The sequence below is a fragment of the Solea senegalensis genome, linkage group LG9 (genome assembly GCF_019176455.1).
Source record: "Solea senegalensis isolate Sse05_10M linkage group LG9, IFAPA_SoseM_1, whole genome shotgun sequence".
In the NCBI taxonomy this organism is placed as follows: Eukaryota; Metazoa; Chordata; class Actinopteri; order Pleuronectiformes; family Soleidae; genus Solea; species Solea senegalensis.
Genome location: NC_058029.1, coordinates 20829052 through 20848329, shown reverse-complemented (window position 1 = coordinate 20848329; position 19278 = coordinate 20829052). Strand labels below are relative to the sequence as shown.

Here is a 19278-nt window from a genome sequence, read left to right as displayed (position 1 = left end):
GTCCTGCTCAGCTCTTCCATAGTTTAGGTTACATACGTGGCACAGTGAGAGAGAGAGAGGGGGAGGCCAACCCCAGCAGCCACATACACTGTGGAGAGAGAGGGGAGTAGGGGGTTGGGGTTGAGTTGAGGTGAAGGGGAGGGGGACAGAACAGGAGAGATTCAGCGAAAGAGGACGAAACAGGCTGTAGGCAGTGACAGGAAAATAAACACCTACACTGTCCAGAACAATCAAGCCCTGTTCTTTTCTTCTTTCATTACAGGTTTTTTTTTTCTTTTTATGGGAGGAGAGATATTCACAGAGCAGATTTTGGTGCAGTTTTCACATGGAGGAAAAAGATGCACACCGGGCACATGGCAGCCATGATGCATAGATTCAGCAGTGTGCATGCCCGTTCTTTTAACTTGACTTTGCCTCTAATTACACAACCTACTGAGCAACCCGAGGCTTAGAGGATAAGTTTAGTCTCGTAATTGCAGAGTTGTCGGTTCAAATCTGGGAACAGGTCAAGAGCTGTGGTGCCCATGAGCAAGGCACCCGATCCCACATTGCTCCCTGTGTGAGTTCACTACTGGTGTGTAATAAGGACAGGTTGAATGCAGAGGTCAAATTCACTATCACTAAAAGAGCAAATTCTAATCTTAATTCCACATCCCTGCTCTTCCATCATGTGAGATTGATGTGAAGTGTCCACACACACAGTCTGAGGCCATCAATAATCTACAGTATGCTGATGTGAACAATCTTGTCTCCACATCGCTCAAGTGCTTCTGTCAGCAAAACTAATTTATGCTTCAGCACATCGAGCCGTGGCACATGTGTATGAAGCCATGATGCGCATGACATCTTCTCTGTGATGCCGTGACGTCCATTTCTTTCCCGCCTCACGTCCTTACTTAAGGTCAACAAGAATTCCGTCTGCTGCCAAAGCTGAATATGAAGATGCTTACGTGTTGGTGAAGGTGATCCATGAGACTACGACTGTGAAGAAAAAAAACAAAAACATGTTTTAGCCAGACCACAAAACCATGGCTATTTCTCTACTTTAAGTAATCATATGCTCCATATTTAAAGATTTGACAGTCCTTGTGCTTTGACAGGCAGAAAACGTTTGGACACAGACAATTACACACTATTGTTGATCTTACTCACTAACATTTACACACAGGAAGTGAGAAAAATATTAAAAAAACTCGCTCTAAAATAGGCTGTAACATGAAAGGGGTTCAAACCCTGGTGCAAATAGTGAGACACGTGTGAGTCAGAACACCGTACAACTCGATATATAGCAGCTGTTGTGTCTGAATGCAGGTACAGTTTTGTCTCTTGTTTCACAGAAACCACAATGACTTCCACAAGCTCACTGCAAACTGTAGTGCGGCACCCAACCTACTCCAGTGTTGCACTCCGCCACTGCTGCAGTGTTGTATCTTTCTGAATGAAGATCAATGGGGAGGCACTGCCCAGAATGACAATGATGATCACCGACGCCTTACATTCCACCACTAGAGGGGGATGACGTAGTTACAAAGCTCCACTGCCGCAACAGGCCCAGGGAGGCTGTGGTAGTAATGTTTGAACAGGTCTCAAGTAAAGCAGCCTGGATGTTGTGATGTATGAGGGAGGCACGCTGGCGTGTGCAGTGCATGCTTCCTCTGGTGTGTGTGGCTTCTTCATCAGCCTCAGAGAGCTGCTGTTTTATCTGCACCCTCAGGGAACAATAACACTGACATCAGTGGCTCTACACTGCTGGCTTTTGTGCAGCGATGCAGATGGAGATGGGCAGTATAGAGCTGACACAGGACATCATTTCATGGCAGGGATTTGTTGCTTCCTTGTAGCTTTTGTAACGAGGAACTCCCAAATGATGAAGTCCCAGGTGGATGCAGCCTTAATGCAGCTGAACAAGGTTGCACTCATGGGAACTGGGTGAAGTGTGAGGGGAGCGGAAACACAAGACACATTAACTGCAGTGGATTTCTGGGTGGATTTTGACGCAGGATTTATCTTGTTGCAGATGGACAATAATGATTCATATTTATCTTAAGTTGAGCTTCAGTTATTCATAGCATTAAACATATTACTATGGTCTAACACAAGTAATGCAAGGATGAGAATATTATTACTTTACTTACTAGTATTTTCTTGTTATATGTACAGCACGTAAAGCCCATAAAATGTTTCTGTAGCTTTAAAATGTCCATAATTATTATTTTGCCCATAAAACAAACATGTGGCTTACAGTCATAGAAGAGCAAAGAAACAGAACAAAATCACATTTAAGAAGCTGAAACCAGATAGACAAAATAATGTTGTTGTAACCCAACACTAAAAATTTTAATTGCAACCTTTGCAATTGGCTAAATGCATTTTTTTCAGGTTGCCATTTCAATTTAAGCACGATTAACTGCTCAGCTGTAATTCATAGTTGGCATGTTCATGTGGCTTTTGCTATTATGCACGAGGAGGAGACAAATGTTAAGAGTGAAAACATGACAGAGCCTATGAAGAGCTCTGCATCAGCTTGCCAGACCTTGATTTAGCTTTTAACTGTACCTTAAATGGGAGTGCATTCCCATAAATAAAATGGAATTGTAAAAAGAGCTTTTTCTCACACTTATCTGCAGAGCATGTTCTGACTGTAAAATGGCTCCATCATTTGGATGTTACCATTAACTACAGTGCTGTGATAAATTATGCCATCAACTGAATGAAGCCGACTACACATGACTCCAGTCGACTCCATCTCCATAATTAACTGTGAACATCATCCCTCACTGGCTGAGTTAAACGGTGTTGCACTCTGGTGGCTGTTGGTTGAAAAAGGAAGCAAAGAAGTAAAGATGACATCATGTAAATTCAGTTTTTAATCAACATTTGAAAACAAATTGGACAAACCAAAGACTTGTTTCTTCTTTTATAAACTAGATGTGTTTTTTTTTTAAGGTTTTAAATCATTTAAGAAATCACATTTTTTTTTTCTAGAGAAAAAGAAAAAAGAAATTAAATGACACAGAGACACTGAAAAGCAGACTTTCAGAAAGCAAGAAGTAACATCTCAAAAGTGTTATCACTGACACGACCTCTCTGCAGAGCTGTCTAAAGCAACCCAAAGTATCAAATGAAAGCAAAGTCGCAAGCCCATTCAGAGTGAGTATGTGGTCCTCGGAGAAACAAGGGCAGAAGATGAGGGAGATTAGAAAGCTGGTTTAAATATTAATATTGGTTTCAAACATCCTGACAAAAAGCCCCTCAGCTAAAAATGAAAATACCACCAATGCTGAAATATAAACCACCATTTATGTTTTAACTTATGCAATCTGAATTCATTGTCTGCAGCCTTCCCTTAGCAAGTCCATCATTTTATGGGTTTATGTGTTAGGCTGGTAGTTTATAGAAAAGTGGTTGTGTTGTTGCAATGACTTCTTTTTCACTCTGTAGAACAACATGAGTCGTGAATATTAGTCACATGTTTATTTGGTCTTGTCAAAGAGGTGAGATGTCGCACAAGAAAATGGATTCAACACACAACAGATCCTGAATCTGCAGGGAAACAATAATGAATACTGGTAATGCAAAGCTAACAGCATGAGAAAGTGACATGTATGAACAAAGAGACATCTTTACTGGATTGGCCAAATTTTCTTTTTTTTTTTGTTTTTAGAATTGATGTGTAGTAGCATTAAGGCTTTTTGGTAAGGAAGTGATAAATCCCCATTAGATACCAATCTGTTTGCCTCACCCAGTCTTTCTTTATTACCTCTTAAATTAAACCAAGACTAAACTGCGGAGACAAAACAATCACCTGTTAAAATATGTGCACAAAAGATGGACATGACGAGGTTACAGAAAATAAAAAACAAAAAGAAAAACTGAAAAATAAACTGTCATGTTGAAAACGTTCTTTTCTGCAGTTCTTGTTAATGTGCAGCCTGATTACAAGACGAGATTACAGCTTAACTCAGTGAAGCTACACACAGAATCATTACAATTACAGCTGACATTCAGATAGAGTCCAATTAGACATACAGTCGTCCTGAGGGGGGGCAGTAGTCCGATGGAAATGAAGAACATAGGAAAATGTTCAAAACATAAAAAACTAACTGAAATGAGGAGTCTTCTTTGACTTTCTAGTGACGATGGCAAAACTGAAGTGGATGGTACAGCTACTGTATATCTACATTAGATGGTCAAAAAAGCTCTCATCTTCCTCTCAATCTTCCCCACATCTCCCTTTCACAAACAAATCTTATCCAATCAAATAATCCAATTACTTCCCTACTGCAACGCTTTCCTAATGTACTTAAAACAGGCTACTTCCAATTAAATACAAACCTTGAAGTGTGGTTCGCCTCCCACCGCCCCCACCCCCCCTCCCCAAATGACGCCCCAGTTTCACAAAGTATAAAAATGGTTGACCTGGACCTATTATTACACATATTTCTCAAAAATCTTATCGTCGATGCCCCCACCCGGCCAGCTACACCCCCTTTCTCTAACATGAGTGTAAACCCTCGCCAGTCACCTCCAGTCCAGGTTTCAAATATCGTTCTTATACGGCGTGACATTTCATGTAGATCTGCAATGATTAATCTGATGTCACCAAAACCATTAGTCAACTGCTTCATAACCTCAAATCTACTTGAAATGTCACTCTGCCAAATCAATCAGGGGGCTGATTTGGAAATAGGCGGTACATTTTCCCTCCCCTCCCCATAACTCCCACCCCACCCCACCCCACCCTTTACTCTTGACTTCATGCTTCCTCTACCAGAAGTCCCGGCGGTGGTATGCGTCTGGATCGCAGTATTTGGTCACCACCACCCTGTTGGCAAACTTCCTTCCTGTCAATCCCTGCATGGCCTTCTGGGAGTCGAAAACGGATGTGAATTCCACAAAGATCTAGATCGTGGGTAAAAGCAAATAAACGAAACGTTAGAGAACGTCAGGTTCATCACATGACATATTGCAGTATTGTTATAGCATTTCAGAATTTCCTCTCTCCACACCAAAGTCCATGGGGAGTGATTTTACATCTGCCTCCACCGAGTTCAAATGTGTTATCTTGGGATTTCAGTGTTTAAAATCCTTTGTTTGGGTTTACCTTTTCCCAAATGACAGGAATTCACCAAAAGAGGTAGCAGGAGACAAGCAGCTCCTGTGTCCACAGAAGCTAAAAACTGATTTTTCTCTGTGAACTCTGGTGCAGGAGTGTGAGAGGCTCTCAAACTCAAGTTTCCAGCTGTAAAAAGCCAACTTGGGCATATAAAACAGCAAACATATAGTACACTTAAGCAGGTATATCTTTTATTAGGTGAGCCCTAAAAATATTCTGTTTTTTTCCTTCCAGGTTTTACAGCACAGTAAGTGTTGAACATGTGTCAGATATAAAAGTGTCCCCACCTTGCCAGTTCCAGGCACTTCCAGGCCATCCACGGGTCGAGGGATCTCAATGCTCTTGACTTGACCGTACTTGCTGCACTCATCCCTGACGTCCTCCACGATCTCCTCGTACTCCTCATCATCCAGCAGCTCCTCGGGTGCCACCATGTTCATGAGACACAGCACCTCGGTGGGCAGGCCTCCCATCTGAGTTACTGTGCTGTTCAGACCTGGCACCTGGAGCGTCACTGGGGTCTGGTTCATACTGGACTGAAAGGACAACTTGTTATAAGTATATTGTCCAAAGTAGAGTGACATGTAAAGGGGGCATTAGTTAACAAAGTGGGGGAAAGTAGACAAGTCATATTCATTCATCTAATCTACTTCAGTAGAGAGGGCTTTTCCCAGACGTAATCAAAATAAAAAAAAAATATGTATGACTCCTCCACGCTTAAATGTCAGCCAGCTTCGTAGGTTGAAAACTGAATGAAATTTTGTGTGAAACAACACCGACTATTATTCAAATGACTGTTTGTATAATAGACAGCACCTGATGCTTTTTTCACATCTATTCTTGCACAAAATAAACTTTACTTAACTTTACTCAAAAGAATAAATCCAAAAGTACATTTGCTGCTCAAAGATTAGCAGACTACTCGCTGTAGTGAATCTGATCACAAATCCATCTTCATCAATTACAGAAACTCCCACCACACACTGCTGTAGCCTGTCCAGCTCCTGGACACTCACCAGAGTGGCGTTCTTGGATCCCACGCTGGCTCTTTGCACCAGGAGCTTCTTGTCTCCCAGCTGCATGCCGTTCAACCCAGCAATAGCCTGAAGGAAAAAAAGATTTGAGATATTACTCTTGAAAACTGAGAGCCATATACATTAAACATTAATTCCTATTAAAAACTGTTTCATCATCAAGCAGTATGTCACTATCATATATATCATATTGTCTTTCCACAATATGCAGTTAGGAGGTAATTTAATAAAATTAATTAAGCTTATTTCTTGATTTGACTGAAATCTGTGTATCAGATTGGTTACAGAAGAATTCTCTTTAATTTGCAGTGTAGAGAAAACAATACTATCTATAGGGCTTGATACTTGTGCTAATCTTTTGTTATACTCAGTTGTCAGGATGGGTCAGGGCGGCTATTCGAGACTTTGTGAGAAAACAAACATGTGTTCAAGGTTAAGCTTTTCCCAGTAACAGGAAGAACAGCTTCAAGGACTCTGATATACATGAGAATCAGAGACATGATTTATTTGGAAGGAAATACTGTTTTTTTTATACCAGTACGTTCTCTGGATCGTTTACACATGCGTTGCAATAAAACATATGGAAGACAGATCTTTGTATTTTGCCACTCTGATACTAATTTCACCACAGTCCATTAAGTCAAATCCTTGATGCATGTTCACAAATACAGTAACAAAGCTGATAAAGCAGATTGTGACCTAAAACTAAGTTGTTTTAAAAATCAAAGACAAGATCTTTGCCCATTAAATTGAAATCGGCTTATTTCATCTGCCAATTCTCATGAGCAGACGACCTGATAACGGAATGCTTACTTGCTGCAGTTGCCATGAAGGAATAAAAAGAGTGGTGATGCATGTTATAAAGTTGTTTGGCCTGTTTTTAAGGTTGTACTACTTACCTGATCATTAAGGTTGACATCCACATATTCACAGAAGGCATATCCTTTAGATAAGCCTGTGGCACTGTCCTTCACCAGGTTGAAGGCCTTCAGGGGGCCAAATGATGTCAACAGCTCCTTCACCTGAGACACAAGAGAACAAAGAGTGATTGAGTGTCCAGACTGTTCCATCATGCTGACAACACAGCGCATAGTTAAATATTACTGCAGAACCACACGTGTGGTACATTCACTGTTGATCAGACTGGAGCTGTTAGATGCAGAAATATTGACCTGGTCATCATTCAGGTAGTTGGGCAAACCACCAATGAAGAGCTTGTGAGCCGAGTCAGGCACCACTGTGGACACCACACCTATTAGACAGAAAGGGACAAGAAACGGAGACATAAATGGAGAAGTGCAGGGCAGGCTACCCCGGAAAATTATTTTGTGATTGTAAATTTTGCCACAAGTACTTAGAGTTAAAAACCATTAATTGGCTGTGTACCAGGCACATAGACACTGGGATTCTCGCTCATGCCCGGCAGGGGTTGGTAATCATGTGGACGCCGAATTTTGAGGCTCTGGCCTTGAAAGATGATACCATCAAAGGCCATTGCCTGTGTAGTTTCATCCACTGAACGAAACTACAAAGAAAAAAGAAAATACAGGTGATTTTTAAGGGTCAAGACAGGTGCAGCTCAGTTCAATTCAATTCAATTCAATTTTATTTGTATAGCGCCAAATCATAACATACATTATCTCAAGTGAAATTACATGTTTATCTCACCTCAAGGAAAGCAAAATTCTTATCCTGGTTGATTTGTACAGCAAGCACAGGGTTTCCTGGGGCCTGAGTAAGGCCACCCAAACGCATCTGGGCATTGAAGAAGTCCATCATGGATTCCTACACAAAAGGGAAATCAAAATTATTTTAGTAAGTGATGAAATGAGTAAATGTACTATACGTAAGAAATGTATTATCTTACGACATATATATTCCCAAAATAAATTGAATTTACAGGCCACAACCTGTATTTATGTTTTGGTCAATTGTACCAAAACATAAATCCACCCAGTAACACAGTTCATACCACTTCAACAAATTGGACGCCAGCAGATCAAGCAGTGAGAAGCTAGTGGCTATGCATCAGAAATACTGATACCAAACTTAAAAATACTCACTAGCCCTCAAAAAAGTCTCAAACAGAAGAGAAGAAAAATAAGGGTCTGCAAATAGAGATGTGTTAAATATGTGGCTGAAAGCAAAGAGGAAGTTTATAAACAGAATGAACTATTATTATTGGTGAAATTATTAAAAAACGGATAAAAACAGAGTTCCCTGAGCCAAGTCAAGTACTGTCCTGTTCCTCACCTCTGTGATACCAAAGGGGATATTGCCCACATAAAGCCGACGGGCCTGTCGGGTCATTTGGCTGCCCACCACAGGTACAGGTGTGGGAGTAACAGCCAGACCATCTGGAGTCATTGTCGGCAACAGGGCTGTGGCTGGGATCTGGCCTGCAGCTGTGGAGCAAAGACACAAACATTCAACAAAACAATTACATTCATTTAATTTTTCACAGTAAGCAGTCGCTTTACAGTTCAACTACTGTAGAACAAAATAAGACAATCAGAAGACGTGTTAAAAAAAAGAAAAAAAAAGGATCAAATAATAAAAGACTAAACTAACACAGCAACTACCGATTATTTTTATCGGCAATTAAACTGTCAATTACTTTCTCGATTAATCCATCAGTTATTTTGTCCAAAAATGTTAATGTTCCTAACGTCTTGTTTTGTCCATAAACTAAAATCATTCATTTTAACGATTTTTGTTGTATGTAGCAAAGACCCCAGAAAAATATTAACATTTCAATCAGCGAGCTTATTTCAATTAAACCACTCAATCAATTCATCGATGACTGAAAATAGTTGAGGAGTCAATAAATAACCAGTTAAATTTTAGAGCCCTAATTGTTACCTTGCATGGCTTTGTACTGCATGGGAGTGATATGCTCGAAACCAGGTGGAGGAACATCCCAGTACTTCTTCACCTTCTTCTTCTTTTCACGGTGGGGTGAACGACTGTTGGAGTAGGGGCGAGTGAAATTTTAAAAAAAATGCCCATGGACACACAAACTTCAAATGTATTCAACAATATCAAGTAGACTGAGCGGACTTGCAACAACCATCAAATTGTACAGAAACAGAAAACCCAATCCAGGCAGATTCAACACAATGAGTCGATAGTTACAACCAGAGAAAGATCATTAAATTGCAGTTGATGCACTAATGCACAGACCGTCTTTGTGTTAGTTTTCTGTATATTACCTTCCAGCATTGTCCTGAGGGAAGCTGGATGGTGAGCTGAAATGACATTGGAAGGGTTTCACATTTCTCTCAAATCATGACATTCACCAACATTTCCACTTCACAAATCAGATCCCAAACTTCTACGAACCTGACCAAACACAAAAGACATCAGAAGTGTCAGCAATCCTTGTATTACTGAAACTTCAACGGCCCCTTTCAAATTCAGACAACAAACCGGAATTTTCAGTAAATCATGCAACAATTGAATAATGCCGATAGTGGAATTATACCGACTCAATACACTGGATTAAATATCAATACAACAGATCTATTCAATATAACTGAGTCATTTTCATGTTTATGTGCATGTGCTAGGTAATGCACTAGCAACGTGTCATTGGCTATATTTTGCAAGGAAGTGTTTGCATAGATAGCGCTAAACACAAAGACTATTATGAGGCTATTTTTAAGCCTCCAAAAAATGAATATAAAACACTGGTAGTTGAGAATGACCTCTTTCCAAACAGGACAGTGACATTCATAAATTAGCCAGTTCTTGGTTTTAATGCTGGGGCTCCAATGCCAACATGTCCTGTGGCTAAAAATGATCCCACCCTTTTCCATACAGATCTTTACTCTGAATCAGCCAACAGCCTGTATTGGTATCAGACTGAAAAGGCTGCATTGGTGCATCCCTAAATTTTGTGAAATAGCCAAAATGCAGTAACACTCTTAGAAACAACTAACGCAACAGAAGCCGAAACAACATTCTCAAAAACACAGCAGCTGCAAAGGGAAGGAGTCAAATATCACGTCTTTTGATCAAGTGCCCTGACTGGGTGCCCCTTGGGAACGTGCTTAAATTTTGCACTGACAGATGAGAAGCAACAGTCACTCACAGTCAATAAGGAAGAGGGAAGTTGGCAAACTATGTAAATGCATGTTAAAATAAATGTATTGACGTGCTCACTTAAAAGTCATCCACACATTTCACTATCGACATATTTGGAGCATTTTTTTCAAAAACTATTATCCAACAACTTAAATGAATTGTTATGCTTAAAAAGTAATCATGACTCCTAGACAGTAGATTGTCAGGCAGACGGCAGGTAGTTATCTCTGGTTCTGGTGCTGTTCATGAAAAAACCCACTTTTACCAAACAATGTAACACAGGCTAGTCGTGGGGTCAGTATGCAAGGATGTAAGAAAAGATTGCACCAGTTATGAATTTGTTTTCAAAACGTCCTGCATGCCTTTACAATCCAATTAGCAGGGGTGACAGGTCTGTGGGCTTAGGGAAAGAAAACATTTAAATAAATGTAATCTAATAAACATTTTAAAGTCAATTTGTTAGTAAAATGTGTACAACAGGACAGGCAGGTTTTTTTTAATTATTATTTTAGCTCTAGGAACCCAGCTAATTCATACAACATCAGCCATAATATGAAACAGTGATTGACTGATATGTTTTTGAGTCCAACTTTAGTTACTTTTAAATTTTTTAATGTTTGTAAGCTTCTCAAGCCTTTTGATGCACATTATTTCAGCATCAATGTTTCTCTAACCATTCCTAAATGATGCTCAGTGTAACATTCTGCGTGCATATGCTTGAGTTTGGAATTTACAACCACCTACTGTTCAGTAGGCAAATGGTTAGATGCCAAGACCAAGTCAATGGTATGAAAGACACATGCTTATGTGTCAAAACACGTGTGCATACATGCTTGTGTATATATGTGACCCACTAAAGCATTTGAATTCACACAAGCGTTTTGAAGCTTTGTGATTCCAACGACAGTTACACAAAGTACTAACCTGCGTCTGTGCCGGCGCTCCTTACTGTCCCCACGGCGGTCCCTGCTGCGTCTGTCCCTATCTCTGCTCCTCCTTTTCCTCTCTCTGCTGCGGCTGCGGGACGAGGACCGGCGGTGATGACGATTTTCTTTGTCCCTTTCAGCTGCAGGGATAGGTTTTTATTGCCATTGAAAATAACAGACAATAGGACAGTTTAACAGTTACTAATCAATTAAATTTGGAATTTCTTAATTAATTTCCCTGGGAAAGATACACCTTGGAGTAGGAATGAGCTGACGCAAAACTATTTAGTTATAATCACTAATCTAGTTATCGAGAAGATAAAAACTAAATATGAAAGCTCCAAAACTCCTAGATGTCACATTAATGCTTCACTGAGCACAATCTTAAACTTAAAAATATACACAAATGCAGAAGTGGCATTTTAAGTTATGCTGTTGTGTTGAGACTGACAACATGCTAGATTGAGGTTCGATGATTTAGATCTGGCTGGTTATGTGCAGGTGGCAAATGCATTCTTAATAGCTTAGTGCTTTCATTGTGGTTTAAGATGATGTAAAATGACTGTATCAGAGTGACACCAGTATTGGCTGATGCTCATTGGCAATAATGTATCGAACACAAAAAGCCATCCATTCCTCAAATGGAATTTCATTGGAAAACTATTCATAATGGGTTGCTACTTATTGTAACAACAAGACACATTTCAACACTTGATAAAAATGTATCCATGTAGTTTAATATTGAAAACAAACAGAACAGACGTATGCAACTTTACACTTACAGTTCACAATTTCAAAAATGCAATTTGGCTAGTTCTTACCACGCAAGTATACAATATAAGGTGATGCGAGTTTTGGAGAACACATTATAGTACAATATAAATGGTTAGTGGCGTTACCAGCTGGAAGTTAGTAAGCTGGACAAATATAAAAAGGTAAATGACGCTAAACTTGTTGTAACAGCTGCAAAGAATGAATGCTAGCTGCCCCAACTGAAGCGCCAGGCGGCAGAAGCCATTATCGGGATATAAACTCTTACCAAGAAACAATGTGAATTATCATGCAGCTAGCACACAGTTAAGATATACTTTCACAAACACAATAGAAACATACCACTACTTTACAGCTTTTACAACTCTAACACGTCTTACAGGATTCGACGTGGTACGCTAATCATTGAGCCTGCAATATTCCGTTAAATCAAAATATACCCAACTGGTTTAATAATTCGGATTAAAATAACGGCACTTGATTTTTAGGTGTCGATGTGAAATATCTTACCTTGTTTGTTCTCAGATAGCTGCCTTTCGAATTCGTCGAAGTCCGACATCTCTGTGATATGAGGGCTGCTGCTGTCTCAGTGACTGCGTTGTTCAGTTGGCGGTGGCTAGCTTTAGCTAGCAACAAAGTGAATACTTTGAAAACAAGCGCCTCGCGGATGCGGGTGGAGTAAGTTAGATTAAACTAGCGGTATACTTAACCAAATTAAATACCAGCTATGATTAATACACAGGTATTCACTGAGTTGTACTTATTTACAACCTAACTGGCAAAATCGTTGAGAAAGAAAACGTGATCGCATGGGTTAGCCGAGCCTGCTAACGCTAGCTGACTGGATCGTAGCAAAGTCCAGAAGAAGAGGCCTACTCGTGTGGAGCCTCGTTAGCCAGCTAGCGAGCACGACAACCGAATGAATGAGACTCTTTTCCAAGATAAATGCTAATCCCCGTGGATCAGCGGCCCACGAGGCGCAATGGTTTAGCTCTAGAAGCCAAATGTATTCGCTATCAAATGTTTAAAGGCTGACGAAAACAAAAAAGATTTCGGTATGCCCGCTTTTTTGCCCCGTCTCCCTGGTACCCCGTGATACCGGAACTTGATAAATGACAGGTTTCCGGTGGGAAAAGAAAGAAAGCTTCAGAGTCGCACATCATTATTATGTTGTTGTTGTTATTATTATTATTATTACGTATTTCCACTAAATGTGATTGTCTGTTAAATCAAATTAAATTAAACTGAAATTAATTCCATCAAAAGTAGAAAAGTAAAATCTAACAAGATAACCATCTGGTTTATACGGAAGGGGATTAGGACCATATGTGAAATGTCTGTGGAAACAAAAAAAAGCTAGCTCTCTGACCGTAATATCAGCATTCTGACTTCTTATTTTTTAATCTTTATTTTGTTTCCAGGAATATTCACATGTGGCTCTAATCCCCTTTCATAGGTTTATGTATGTATGTCTGATATCATGTTCACAAGAGTGGTTCTTCAGATTGATTGGCACAGAAATCAGCATTACCATGTAATGTTGTCCCCCTCAAGAGGAAGCACTCAGGGAGCCTCTGCTAAGGCCCCCACCGTTTCTGTCTGTGTTAATTAACTCCTCTATAACGCAAGGTTAACAATTGATTTAAAAACTGGATCACCACTCAAATCTAATCAAACTCCATGCAGAAAGGCCCTTGTTCTGATCGGGTCACAAACCCAGGTTTTCTTGCTAATTTAATAGTAATTTGGTGAAATTTGTTTTTTTATATATGAAAACCTGTTTATATGTGTAATGTAAAGCATTTATCCCAACAGATCATAGCAGGACACAGTTCAATAACAATCTTTACTGAGGTATGATAATGGATGGAAGTGAAGAAAAAAAATCAACAGTATTTTTAGGAAATAAAATGTTTTAATTACATTTTTGTCATAACAGCACAGCCTGTGACTCTTAAGCACTTGTTTTCAGTGACCAGTGATGTTGGGTTTTTACAGTTTAATAAATATATGCATTTATTTATTTCGTGAGAAATCAAATGCATCGGTAACAACTGAGTATCAGTATACATTTGGTGATTAACTGCCATTGTGCGAGATACACATTTCACTTAAGATACATAAATACAAGACATAAAAATTAGCCATTGTTTTGTAAAACACTGCAGTCTGGTATGATTTGTAGTCTGCTTAGCAGTTAACCTTACACACACAAACTGGAGTTCTCATCTGTATTATTGTTTGGGAAAATTTTCTTTTTGCCAATTTGTTATGTTTAACGTAATCTCATCATCTCACTGTACTGGCATAAACACCACACATTATCATACAACATGATCAACTTGTCGGCTGCATTGAAAAATCTGACATGCATTTGCAGCAGAACACTGGGAAGCAACAATAACTCTGCAGTGTGTAGAAGCCAGCTGCTGTCACAGAACTCTAAAATGTACAATAGCTTGTATGGTTTCAACAATTTTTCACAAAGAACGAACAGTTTCACAATGTTACAAATTGTCTTACAGTGTAAATGTTCTGTACCTTATTTCACAAAGGGTTTTACTATCACAAAGTATTTTTTCAAGAGCTTGAGTATCAGAAGAGTAGGAAGTTACATTTAGTTTTAGTGCAGAAAATTACAAACGGTGCTGATAAAATATCTAGTGTAAGTAATGCAGACAACAGAGTGATGCAGTAGTAAAAACCAAAAGTGTCTGTTTTTGATTTTTGATCAAATTTGCATGGCTCTTGTTGCACCACACAATGTTGAACCATTCTGAACTACAGTCAGTTAATGATCTCATTCATTTCTTTCTCTTCATGAGTTTTAATTATTTTGACAGAGATGGAAAAGAAATTACACTCAACACAATTCACATTTTCTAATGCAGGGAATTACAAAAACTGCATTACGATTGATAATATAATTACAATGTGACAAATAATTGAAGATGACACAACAAGTTATATGAAGAATTGCTGACAATTTCTAAAAAGTATGGCAAAATTTATGGAGTGCAGCATCACGCTATCATACCCAGGCTGTAATTGGCGCACTTATAGGACACTAAAATAATGCAATTAATTTGCAATGCATATAAATAAGTTAGATTGACAGGCCCGGAAATGATGTAGACAATCAGTACAGGAACATATGTCTCCGTAAACCTAAACTCGAAAACACATGTGAGATTCTTTGCTGACACTCATTTATGTATGGTGGAAAAAACTGTATAAACCTAAATAGTAAAAACACATTCTCCTTCTCAATTTTCAGCTGCAATATAACTACAAAAATGGTGAGTATTTGTCAAAGAAGTGTGACACATGTGATGATATTGATAATTAAGTGAGATGTGAAAAGTTCATTTATCTGAAAAGGAAGATCTCAGCTGGAGATCCAGGAATGCTGTGTGAAGGAAATAATACTCCATCCCCCTGCACATCTGTGCCTTGGGGGAGAGCTGGCCTGCTGCAGCAGAACCTGACTGCATTTCCTCTCCTCTGTAAACCAGCAACATTGCTGTTTTCACAAGACACTACTCATCCCTCTGCCTTTCTCTCTTCAGTGTCTGAACCTGTAGGAGATGGGCAAAAGCAGGTTATTCTTTTTCAGGGCCTGCACCCTGCTGAGTGTCTCTTCATCCAATGCAGTGTAGCAGCGCCGGGCATAGTCCAGTAGCTTTTCCTTGGATGGGTCAAACTCACCCACCTCTGCCACCTTTTCTGGGGCCACTAGTAGCAGTTCAGCAATGGGTGTAGTGGAAGCCACCGTGTTGCGGTCTACACCATGGATTTGAAAGGCTTTGGACATATTTTTCAGACGCTGGTAAGTAAGCAGGATTTTCTTGTAGCGAAACAGCACTCCAGCTGCATCTTTCACTGAAAATAACAATCGACAGAGACTTAACAATAGCCACCCCTTGACAGAGTATGATTAAAGCTGTAGTTTGTAACCCTTAAATATAAACAACACTCTGTTACATTTAAACCACTGTCGTATAAGTTTACACAAAGCTGATTAAGTCCATCAGCTCCACATGACTGTCTCTGTTTCTCAGCATGGTGATGTTTAGATCTTGTGTCACCCGGCAACATTACCCACTGCACACAGGAGCTGATTTTTTTTTCACGTCAAGACAGATGGATGCAATTTTTCTATGCAATTAGTTTCATAGGATAATTGGACTAGCATACATATTATGTTACATTGTGAAAAAACAATACATTATTTAAGTAATAAATAATAAATATATTATATAATATTATATATATATAACTAAAATTAAAAGTGTAACTAAAAGTGTCTCATTTACCTCTCTGGCGCTCTCTAGGAGCTCGGAAGACTCTTCTTCTCTTTAACTGGTGTCTGCTGTTGTTAATGGTTTCTGGCAGACCATCTTCCCCTGATATCATCTCCTCCTCCTCAAGGAAGCCATCTTGCTCCAAGTACTCCTCAGATTCTCCAAGGAGTGAAAGAGACTCTATTAAGAAAAACAAATTAAATCCTTTCCTAAACAAAAGACAATAGATAACATATCCATGTATAAAACAGCAATTCCAAAAAAACAATTAAGGTATCACAGAACATTATGCCATCTGATTCATATTACCTGGACCTAAGTTGCCATGGCCACTCATTTCATTCATGGCTGACCTTGTAGCACTGCTACCACTGTTGCCAGTGGCTGTTGTTGCTGTCGTACTATGACTATGGCTTTGCAAGAGGGCCTGTGATTGTGTAGAGCTGAACAATGCATTCATAGAGGCAAGCTGATTGGTTAAAGAACTGGAGACGTGGTTTTTGGACGGCACCATTGTTGGAGGACCTGGCCTTCGCTGGATAAACTGACGTGGAGGAAAATGTGGTGTGTCTGACTTCTGCTGCTCTGTAAGGAGAAAGTAGCCATAGTAACTGAGAATCTGAAATCTTGGATACTGTATGTAGATGTGTTTATTACATTATGATTAGAAAATAATGTTGCACAGCTCTATCTAATTTAGAATTAGAAGTCATATTTTACAATAAGCATAAAATGTTTTTACCAGCAGGACGATCTTCCTCTCTTCTTGGCCTCCAGTTAAATCGTCTGGACTCATAACCTATAGAATTATTAACAAAAATATGTAAGAGTTTGTTTTTATATTCAGAAATATTTGCCATGCAGGTGTTACATTTAAAAAAACAGACACAACACAAATTATTTTTGGACAGGTTATCATCTCCCACCTGTCCCCTTCCCTCACCATTATTGTACTGGCTCTGGCTCTGCTCCTGTCCCTGGCTTTTTGTAGAAAAGATGAAGCGGTCCAGCTGGCACCGGAGGAAATCCCTCTCCTCTTCCAGGTCTTCAATCCTTTTCTGAAGCCAAGAGTTTTTCTCTAGAGAGATCTGCAGCTGGGTCCTCAGGTTGGTGATCACCATGTATGAGTTGCTGACTGGAGATGGGCCACCTGATGGGGGTGAATCTGAGGACAGATGGGTTTGAGAAACCAGAGGTTAAGTTCACAAAATGTGAGGATAAAAAATATATCAGTGTGCAGTTTCAAATAAATCATTAAACATTCATCTGTACCATCAAAATTCTGATCACTCTGGTTGAAAAATCCTTGCTGCTCAAAGTTGCTCTCCTCATAGGGTATTGCAATTTCATAGGCATCCTCATTTTTTGGAGCTGGGAAAAATATGCATGGTCAGGACTTCATGGGCTTGACTTAAAGGCAAAACAATACTTGGAGCTTTGAAAAAACCTTACTCTGCAGGTGGAGTGAGGCTGCGTGGCTCTTAGATGTGGAGGCAGCATCACTCCTGTTTCCGTCCTCCATCTCAAACCCAGACAGATGTTAGTAAATTGTTTTTTGAAAGAAATGTCATCAGGCTATGAAAATGAACTGGAACAATACAATTTACACCAACGCACTGCAGAAAAAGAGCCACATATACAGCATATTTATTATTGGATGAAACTAATCATTGTATGTTTCATAACAACTATCGCATTTTATGCAACCACAGAGCCAACAAAACAAAGCTAATGTGTTTACTTCTCCGGTTACATGTATATAGTGAAACAGTATTTTTTTGTTCATAGAGAACTACAGCGTCGCGGCCTGGTATCGTGCTCACAAGAGAGCGAGACTAGCTTCATGCTGTGTTAGCCTCCTGTAATGTTAGCACAAATTGTAGCTGCGAATTTAATATTACAATCACATTCTTTCTTTACAACCCATTCCTAAATCCGTCTTTCAGACATTAAGGGCGTCGCTGTGTTAAATATATACGCTGCAGAAATTGGTACATACCACTTTACGTTTGTAATAACTGAATCGTGCACATGTAATAAGTCGTTATTACTCTGTCATATCTCCATTTCTCGGGTTCATCTGCTAGCTAACAAGCTAACAATAACAATTATCGCTTTTTATTTTTTTATTTTAAACAACCTCCTGCGTCATTTCCGGGTGTTATCGCATTAATGACCGTCCAAAGAAAAAACGATACCGATGGAAAAAGAATAAAATATGTGTTTTATTTGAAAGAGACGATCATTTTAAAAATGCATATACATTGTATATATAAAATAGTTCTGGGTGCAGTAAACAAACATAGTAAAGGACATTTTCAGATATCATATATATATAATTAGTGATGTGACAAAATGTGCAGTGAGGGACAATAATATCAGTGCTGCCATTTCATTGCCCCCTCTCTGCCTCTGTTTTGTTTAGTCAGAGCGCTAGTAAAACTGCAGGAGGACAGGTAGAACAGGTGAGGAGGTGTCAGGTTTCAGTGTCGATTACTGGCTGCTCAACGACCTCAAAGCTTGTGTCATACAACAATATAACACGGTTTTCATTGTAATCACGTTCAAATTCAAGCTATTCTGTGGATCGGAAACACATAGGTAAGTGTTTGAAGTTTTTCCAAAATAATGTCCTTATAATATGAAGACCTTGCTGCTTTGTTGACTTTATTTGGGAAAGGTGTGGAACTGGTACCTGTTCCTGTTTTGACGAGTACTAGTGTATGTGTAAGAAAGCACAGCACAGTACGTGTGTGTGGGTGTTATGTTGTCTGTTATTTTAATTTTCTTTTAGTTTATGCTACCTAAGTAAAAGTTACCTGATCTGATAATGGAGCAAAGTATATTGTAAATGTCATGACTTTCCCAAAATTTAAGATTACAGCAGCCCAATGTAAAATCTGAAAACGCTGTGCATGCTACCAAAACGTTTGATGAAATAATCCCTCACTAATTACAAGAGATATGTTCCATTGTGATGGTGAGTGAGTCAACAAATGCGGAGACTGTAGATAAAAGGGTTAAATACAGGAACAATAACA

At 39.3% G+C, this 19278-nt stretch overlaps 2 protein-coding genes across 6 annotated transcripts; both read right to left on the bottom strand.

Annotated features, from left to right (window-relative positions):
• Window positions 1-3459: 3459 nt before the first annotated feature.
• LOC122774618 (splicing factor U2AF 65 kDa subunit) lies at window positions 3460-13039 on the bottom strand. Of its 4 annotated transcripts, none has more exons than XM_044034062.1 (12): window positions 12444-13039; window positions 11161-11302; window positions 9363-9398; window positions 9013-9116; window positions 8404-8555; window positions 7819-7935; window positions 7519-7675; window positions 7323-7402; window positions 7050-7172; window positions 6133-6219; window positions 5404-5652; window positions 3460-4902 (listed from the first exon to the last, which is right to left on the bottom strand). In XM_044034062.1, the coding sequence occupies exons 1-12, from the start codon at window positions 12490-12492 to the stop codon at window positions 4768-4770; spliced, it is 1431 nt and encodes a 476-aa protein (XP_043889997.1). In that variant the 5' UTR covers window positions 12493-13039; the 3' UTR covers window positions 3460-4767. The 4 variants fall into 4 exon arrangements, with proteins under 4 accessions (XP_043889997.1, XP_043889998.1, XP_043890000.1 ...); XM_044034063.1 differs by having other exon boundaries at window positions 7537-7675; XM_044034065.1 differs by lacking the exon at window positions 9363-9398.
• Window positions 13040-13828: 789 nt separating this feature from the next.
• ccdc106a (coiled-coil domain containing 106a) lies at window positions 13829-18346 on the bottom strand. Of its 2 annotated transcripts, none has more exons than XM_044034067.1 (8): window positions 18237-18346; window positions 17690-17853; window positions 17510-17608; window positions 17181-17402; window positions 16980-17036; window positions 16547-16822; window positions 16250-16417; window positions 13829-15815 (listed from the first exon to the last, which is right to left on the bottom strand). In XM_044034067.1, the coding sequence occupies exons 2-8, from the start codon at window positions 17757-17759 to the stop codon at window positions 15499-15501; spliced, it is 1209 nt and encodes a 402-aa protein (XP_043890002.1). In that variant the 5' UTR covers window positions 17760-17853; window positions 18237-18346; the 3' UTR covers window positions 13829-15498. The 2 variants fall into 2 exon arrangements, with proteins under 2 accessions (XP_043890002.1, XP_043890003.1); XM_044034068.1 differs by having other exon boundaries at window positions 17690-17759.
• Window positions 18347-19278: the final 932 nt, after the last annotated feature.

Bases quoted from the DNA above. Each gene is read 5' to 3' on its own strand.
- ccdc106a (XM_044034067.1), bottom strand. From the start codon at position 17,759: ATGGAGGACGGAAACAGGAGTGATGCTGCCTCCACATCTAAGAGCCAC. The intron at 17,037-17,180 runs GTGAGGGAAGGG...ATAATTCTATAG, and splicing joins CCAGAGCCAGTACAATAATG to GTTATGAGTCCAGACGATTT. The intron at 15,816-16,249 runs GTAAATGAGACA...TGTTATTTTCAG, and splicing joins TCCTAGAGAGCGCCAGAGAG to TGAAAGATGCAGCTGGAGTG.
- LOC122774618 (XM_044034062.1), bottom strand. From the start codon at position 12,492: ATGTCGGACTTCGACGAATTCGAAAGGCAGCTATCTGAGAACAAACAA. The intron at 11,303-12,443 runs GTAAGATATTTC...CTATCCCTGCAG, and splicing joins GCTATCTGAGAACAAACAAG to CTGAAAGGGACAAAGAAAAT. The intron at 7,173-7,322 runs GTCAATATTTCT...CTTGTGTCTCAG, and splicing joins ACTACCTGAATGATGACCAG to GTGAAGGAGCTGTTGACATC.